This window comes from Microtus oregoni, unplaced genomic scaffold, assembly GCF_018167655.1.
Source record: "Microtus oregoni isolate MIOR12 unplaced genomic scaffold, Mior012 000004F_ref0000308, whole genome shotgun sequence".
NCBI classification, from domain to species: Eukaryota; Metazoa; Chordata; class Mammalia; order Rodentia; family Cricetidae; genus Microtus; species Microtus oregoni.
In genome coordinates, this window is record NW_024543063.1 from 43,200,802 (window position 1) to 43,208,182 (window position 7,381).

Below are 7,381 nucleotides of genomic sequence, written 5' to 3' on the forward strand. Positions count from 1 at the left end.
TGGACCAGGCTGGCCTCAAACTCACAGAGATCCCCTGCCTCTGCCTTCCCAGTGCTGGGATTAAGGGCGTGCACTACCACCACCTGGCTGATTTTTCAGCAGCTGACTTTTTTTAAACAATTGTTTTTCTATTTTCTTCTTTGTGGCTGCAACAGGAAAGCTCATCTACTAACATGTGTTGGGATTGGATGACGGTTTTTGAGATGAGGCACAGGGGTGGTATGTGCTCTTTTTTTTTTATGAGGCACAAAGAGTCTTTATTGGGCTCACACAAGGAGTCCATTGGTCTTGAGGACCTCTGTGAACTTGCAGATTTTCTTCTCCACGTTCTTTTCCGCCTGTTTCCGTAGCCTCAAGAGCTGCTTCTTCTTCCGGTAGTGCATCTTGGCCTTCTCCTTCCGCTTCTCCTCCAGAGTGGCTGTCACTGCCTGGTAAGTCCACCCGACCTCATGAGCCAGACGCCCCAGGTAAGCAAACTTCCTGGTAGGCTTCAGCCGCACAACCTTGAGGGCGGCAGGGACCACCATCCGCTTTTTCTTGTCATAGGGTGGAGGGATCCCATCCAACACCTTGAGGCGTTCCAGGGCAGCCTGGCCTCACTTGGTCTTGTGGGGCAGCATGCCTCGCACAGTGCGCCAAAATATGCGGCTCGGGGCTCGGAAATGGTAGGGGCCTCGGGAGGGGTTGGTGTTCGTCCGCTTTCGGAGAAAGGCCAGATACTTCAACTTGTGTCTGTAGAAGTTTCCGGAAATGTTGATGCCCTCACAGCGAACAACGACCACCTTTCGGCCCAGCAGTACCTGCTTGGCCACAATGACCGCCAGGCGACCCAGAAGATGGCCTCGGCCGTCCAACACCAGAACCTGCCCCTCCGCCATCTTCGGCAGCCGCCTGGGAAAGAAAAAGTTGGTATGTGCTCTTAATACCCTAGAAGAAGTGTGGGTTCCGCTCCGTGTAATTTTGATTATGGCTGATTGGTTCGGTTCTGCATATCCTTCTTTTTTTCTCATGTTTTCTGCCTCCTGTCTTCTTTCTTGGCTTACAAAGCCAGAAATCTGCACCCATTGGCTCACATCTTCTCATTACCCCTCACCACTTGTAACCACGTGGATCCACTCTCTGTTTCTATGGATCTGGAACACACATATATTTAGATGCCACGTAAAAATGAGATCATATAGTCATATAAAAGTTTTCATTCTGTTTCTAGTTTATTTCATTGGCTAGGTGTCCTCAACGTTTCATTTGTGTAATAAATATGATATAATTTTCACAGTGAAACCCATTGTTTTTTACAATTAACATATACTAGGTTTTTTTTTCAGATACAAAGTGGGAGTGGGCAAGGAGGTGGGAGATAGATCTTGGAGGAGTTAGGAGGAGGTGAATATACAAAATATATTATGTGAAATTCTTGAATAATTAATTTACATTTTAAAGTGTCAAAAATTTAATAAGGAAACAGATTGTAAAAATCTCATTCAAGGTTGATTGATGTTTTACAGTTTCTTTGTTCATCCATCTATTGACAGAGACGTCAGCTGTTTCCATATCCTAGTTGTTATGAAGAATGTAAATGCTTTTGCAGGATAGTTTAATTGGTTTTGGTGTTTTTCAAGCAATGCATTATTATATCATATAGGGCTTTGCATCCCTGCTATTCTCACATTTCTCAAACTCTGGCTTCAGCTGTATCATAAACTAACTGTATAATGTTTAAAAAAGTAAGCTGGGACAGCCAGTGTATTCGATATCTACCCACCTTTGTCATTTCCAGTTCATTTCACTCCTGGTATAGCCTTGGATTTGCATCCGGTGCTTTGCTTTAGCCCAGAGCACCTCCTCTAGCATTTCTTGTGGAGCAGTTTCCTGACAAATTCGCTGAGCTTCTGTTTCTTGGAATTATGAATTTCTTGGAAAAATATCTGATCAAATTACGAATTTTAGATAATACTCTAGATGGTTCCAGATCTATGTTTTAGTTAACTTTTGAGTTAGCGTGCAAGGTGTTGAATTTTGATGTGGCATCTTCGTACAAGGGTCCAGAGTTTTTGAAAACATTTCCTTGCTTTTCTCATCTCTCTCTTCTAGTTCTCATTCAAACCAAATGCTTAATTTGTAAAGTGTAAGATGACTGTACAGTCATTAGCGTTTGTATGTGAACTTTGTTAACCCTTTCCAGGTCATCTCACTTCACTGCCTGTCCCTCCTCCCATTGTGCCAGTGTCAGGGAATACCAGCTTATGTCAGCATTGGTGGAATCAGCCTTCTTACAGTCTCCAGGTTCGGTAACTGTGGAGATCTGGTATTTCATTTTGCTTTAGCCCTTTTTAAGAAGAGGCAACACCAGGACTTGAGAAGGCACCCTGTAAAACTAATAAACATTTTTAACTCTTTGAAACATTTTCCATAGTAACTAAAAGTTTATTTTTGGCCTTGAGCAGTTAAGGTCACAAAGAAGAGAAAGTGGGTTTTCTTCAAGTTGAATGGCATTCATTTGTCGATTTTATACTTCAAGATCTTTGTCTATTGCTGTTGAGCTAAATACCTTTGCCATAGTATGTGCTTACTAGTGTTGTGTCATCATCCTTAGGTACCTCTTTCCAAAACCAGTCTCCTCTCTTTCAGTCTTCAAGTCCTGCTTAGTTTATCTCCAAAATGCATCCCACATTCTCACCTCCAGTGTTCCCAAACTATTTTAGTCTCTTATTGGAGTTATGGAATCGTCTCTCCATTTAGGTTCACTCTTACCTCCTAGAGGTCTATTCTCCAGGTAGCAGCTAGAAGCATCCTTCTATAACCGTTCAGCTCATGTCAGTTCTGGTTTCATTTGAGCTTAGACTAGCACCCAGTCGTCTTTGTGGGTGTCTGTACCTACCATGGGCTGGTCCTACCTCTACGTGCTCTTCTATTTTGTTCTCATACAACTCCCAGAAACATTAACCTCCTTGCCTTTCCTTAAAGATAAGCTACGTTTCTGTCATTTTTATTGTTTCCTTTGCCTGGACTTTTCATCTAGATATTCTTAAAGTTGTCGTCCGTATTCACCCCGTGTTCAAAATCATTTCACAAAGTACTGCCAAGGCCTTTCCTTGCTCACATAGTCACGCTGTCTTTACGCTGATCTTCTTGCTCATATCTTTATGTTCCTCTAGTGTTCAGACCCAGGTAGGCCATTGTTCACAGCCCATGTCTTCTCAGAGACGTTTGCCTCTCCTTAGACTTAGTTTTCTTTCATGTGTCTTCAGTTATAACAAGTGAAAAGGGGTAACAATTTATATATTGTTTACTTTTTTCTTGTTAGTTTGGTAATGATACTGTTTTTGGGCTTTTTCTTCTCTTTCTTTCTTTCTTTCTTTCTTCTGCTCTTTCTTTCTTTTTCAAGGCATAGTCTCATATCTCAATCTGACCTTAAACTCATTATATAGTTGAAGATGACTTTGAACATTTTATCCTACTGCCTCCATGGGATTACATGTATGTACCACCATGTCAGATAAGCTTGAATAAAGCAGAATATCATTCAGCTGGTGCATGTGACCCAGGCTTCTCACCTTGTGGTAGACAGGAAACAGTAGGAGAATAGGCCCAATGCTGTATATAGTCTTCAGAGGTCCATTTCCAGTGATCTTCTTTCTCTAGCTAAGTCCTGCCACCTAAGCTGGGGACAAAGGCCACAAAACATGAGCTCAAGGGGACATTTCATTTTCGGATGATAGCATTCCACTCTTAGCCCAGAAAGGTTTGTGTTCACAATGCACATAGAATGTCTCCGAGAGTCCCCAAATATTGTCAGTCTCAGTGTTGTTCAGAAGCCCAAGTCCAGAGTCTTTTCTGAGACCCGGTGCACATTCTTAGCTGGGAGCCCCTGCAAAAATAAAAAGATAGTTATGTACGTCCATGATAAAATGGCCATGAAAGAAATACTCTGATTGGAAAAGAGAAAAATAGAAGAATTGAAAGGAAGAATCTCATGAAACAAGACTGAACCTGAGGGGCATCGCTGAATGCTTAGCTTCATGGTTTGCATCATTGTGAGCACCAGTAGTACAGCTCCAACCTTCTGGTCCTGTCATTTGAAGCCAACATGGGCTCTTCTGGGAGGCTAGCTCCGCTCATGGCCTGTGGCTCTCCTCAGATGTTACTTCTTATTCTCGGTGTATCTTCTCCTAGAATCCCCATTTCAGCTTATGCCACACCCTCAGCTTTACACATTGCCCTCTGAAGGGCTGCCTGCAGGGACTCCAAACTTACACATTGCCTGGCCTTCAGGATATCCTTTCAAATCTTGATGGAAGCTTCCATGACTCTATGATGATTACATTTGCATGCCTGTAAGACCAGCACCATATAGACAACATAAAAGTATGCCATCAGCTAGAGCAATAGGCAGGCAGCCTTGGACCAAGGCCACTGAGCGACAGACAACTGAGCGCAGTGAAAGAAACCCTAGTCAGTCTCCCCTAGAGGCTCTCCTTTTCTCAAGAGAATTTCTTTGAAACTGATTCGTTCTTTCATACTCTTGAGCCTGCCATCGATGACACCTGGGCAATTCAGGAGAAATGCTCACAGCACCTTTGCTGTTGTCTCAGTGTATACTGCTTGGCTGATTTTAATGGTGCTAATCTTTTCAGAAACCGCGCCTACCTTAACTTCAGCTTCACAGACTTTTGAGACCGAACTGAAGGTTTTCAGGTCTTTCTAATTTGCATTTTTTTTCTAGTCATACATTAATCTGACTAATAGCAACTTTCAATAACTGTGCACTGTTTCAATACTGGAATGCCTTTAAGAATCTCCTCTACTAGGTGAAGTACCCATCACCATTAGACTCCCACTGTCTCAGGCACAGTTGAAATGTAAACAGCTTGTTGCTGTTTTCATATCTTATAACAATGAGGACTACACGGTTCTCAGGGGTCTTTGCTGTCTTCTGAAACCTGTCCACTCTCTGGTCTTCTAACCCATGAACTCTGCTGATAGCATGTGAGGCTCTCTCAATCACTTCTCCAGTTATAACAGCTCAGTGATCCACTTCTCTGGTTGGGTCGTTAAGCACCATGGCTTAGGGTCATGTATATTTTGCATATTGGTTTTAGTCCAGTCTTTGGTGGCATTAATCCTGGGCCAATGAGCTGAGGCACTAATGAATGGCAGCATCACCATGTGACAGAGACTGCTTTCTTTCCTCAGGATTGGCAAGAAGCAGTGGGGTGGGGGTGGGGGCAGGGCAACCAGGCATAAGGTATACTATTCAAAGGCACGTACCAGTGTCCTCCTTTTTATCCAGACCCATCTCCTAAAATTTCTACCACCTCCTAAAGATAGCACCACTAACTAGGGACCAAGTATTTAAAACATAAGCTTAAAGAAGACATTTTATATTTAAACCACAATAGTTAGTTTAGTTTAGTTTGCTGAGCTTTTTTTCATAAAAATGTTTTATTTTATAATTTTTTTCTGTAGCAATTAGTATGATCATATAGATTTTCTTTAGAGTATTAATTTGGTAGATGACATTGCGTTGATTTTCCAAACATCAAAACATCTTTGCATTTTTTTGATAACTGCTACTTTGTTGCATATGCTTATACATATGTATACATACACACATACATAGAGTTGAATATGATATGCTAATATTTTGTCAGAGACTTTTATGTGACTGTTTATGAAAGTACCCATACATAATTTTATTGTAATTGATTCATTTTGTAACCGTGGGCTAATGAGTTCTTCCAATTATTTTACCTAAGTAATGTAGCTGTCATCAGGTAGCCTAGACTTAGGATAGAACTTGTGCTTTGTACTGTACTCATAAGAGGTAATCTTCCATATTCACGGATTCAGAGCTGTTTTCCAAGTGTGCATTTAATCTGAGGATGTATACAAAGCCTTATAATGCTTAAAATTAGTTTTGACATATAATAGATAGCCTTTTAATTTGGAGCAGGTAGCCCAGCATGTCCTGTGCGACCCTGAAATCCTCATCATTTTGTCAGGAAACTTTATGGGCATTTTGTTTTACCTCATAGAGCACATTTTTCTTTTGAAGGCATCCCATTTTGTTTCATTAGATTTGATGGTCATAGTTCATCCCGAGTGGGCCAGTGTGGCATTCTATGAAATGCTCAGTCATTTCCGAGCTTGTCGACTGCCCTGTGATGTCAACCCAGTCTGTGTGAGATGAGCAAAGCTGTGACTGCACCACTGTCCTTTGTGTCACTACAGTCACAGCATCTTCACGGTGGGCTGTACAAGATCTTATTGAATTTTACTGAAAAACATTGTGTTAGTCGTTCAGTGTGACGATAGCTATGATAGAAGATAAAGCACCAAGCACTCATCATCATGTTCCTACATCATAGTAAAGTAGTGGTTAGGAAAGATAAAGATTTTAAAGTGAATTATTTCATTAAGTAGAATTTTGTAACACACGTAAAATGAAAACTAAAGTAAGTTTTGAGAAACCTCTCTTAGATAAACAGGAAATAATTAATTGGTAGTGTGTTGGTTGCAGTATCTTAAAGATTATTAGCCTGTCAGTTAGGGACATTAAAGACACTGAGAACAATATCTACAGACTATTTTATAATAAGGCTAACAAGAAAGGAAGGGCAGTTTATTTCTGTGGGTCTTGAATAATTGCTCTAAAATAACCATAGGCAGGATATTTAAAAAACACAACAAAACATTAGTGCCACGTGAAGTGGAATCTACTAAGATGTGTGTTGCTGAATAGTAAAAACGTATGTGTGGAGCAGAGAAAGCCTTGTCCAGACAAACCTGAGGAAGAATGGTGAAGACTTTCCTGGGACGACTTCCCAAAGTTGCTTTGTGGAAAATATTTGGGTCTACCGTGTTAAGCCAATTCTGTCAGCTATGAACTCCATTGTTCTCAAAGACTTAGACATCACCACTGCTGTTATTACTATTTCTTTTTTTTTGTGAGAAACTGAACCTTACTATCCCAAATTTCTTTTTACACACAACAGTTTGGCGACTTTGCAGTTGTGAGGTTGTGTTTTGAATTTTTTTGACCTCAGTATTAAAGTGCACATTTCCAAATGAGAAGCACTCACTCAACCATCATGATAGAGGATGGCTTTGGAAACGTGTCTAATAATGATTGCACTCTTCAATTAGTTCAGTATCAGACCACACCTGTACGTGATACACAGAGTCATTTCAGTGTTTCAGTACTTGAATAACACAACTTGTTTTGTACGTGCTTAACAAAACTAGAATTAGACTATCTATCTGTTCTCACTCAAGCTCACACCAGGTCTAGGAAAGTTTTTAGACTTTGATTCATGTACAAAGGAATATTCCATATTTTAAAATTCATTAACTGTATAATTGAAGAACTTCCACCTAACTT

The 7,381-nt window shown here is 40.8% G+C and overlaps 2 protein-coding genes across 2 annotated transcripts; both read right to left on the bottom strand.

The window, feature by feature from the left end:
- Positions 1-240: 240 nt before the first annotated feature.
- On the bottom strand, positions 241-527 carry LOC121447265 (60S ribosomal protein L13a-like). The gene has a single exon (XM_041650423.1). It carries the CDS (start codon positions 525-527, stop codon positions 267-269), a length of 261 nt encoding a protein of 86 aa, XP_041506357.1. The 3' UTR covers positions 241-266.
- Positions 241-895, bottom strand: LOC121447264 (60S ribosomal protein L13a-like). Its single transcript, XM_041650421.1, has one exon. The coding sequence runs from the start codon at positions 876-878 to the stop codon at positions 597-599; it is 282 nt and encodes a 93-aa protein (XP_041506355.1). The 5' UTR covers positions 879-895; the 3' UTR covers positions 241-596.
- Positions 896-7,381: the final 6,486 nt, after the last annotated feature.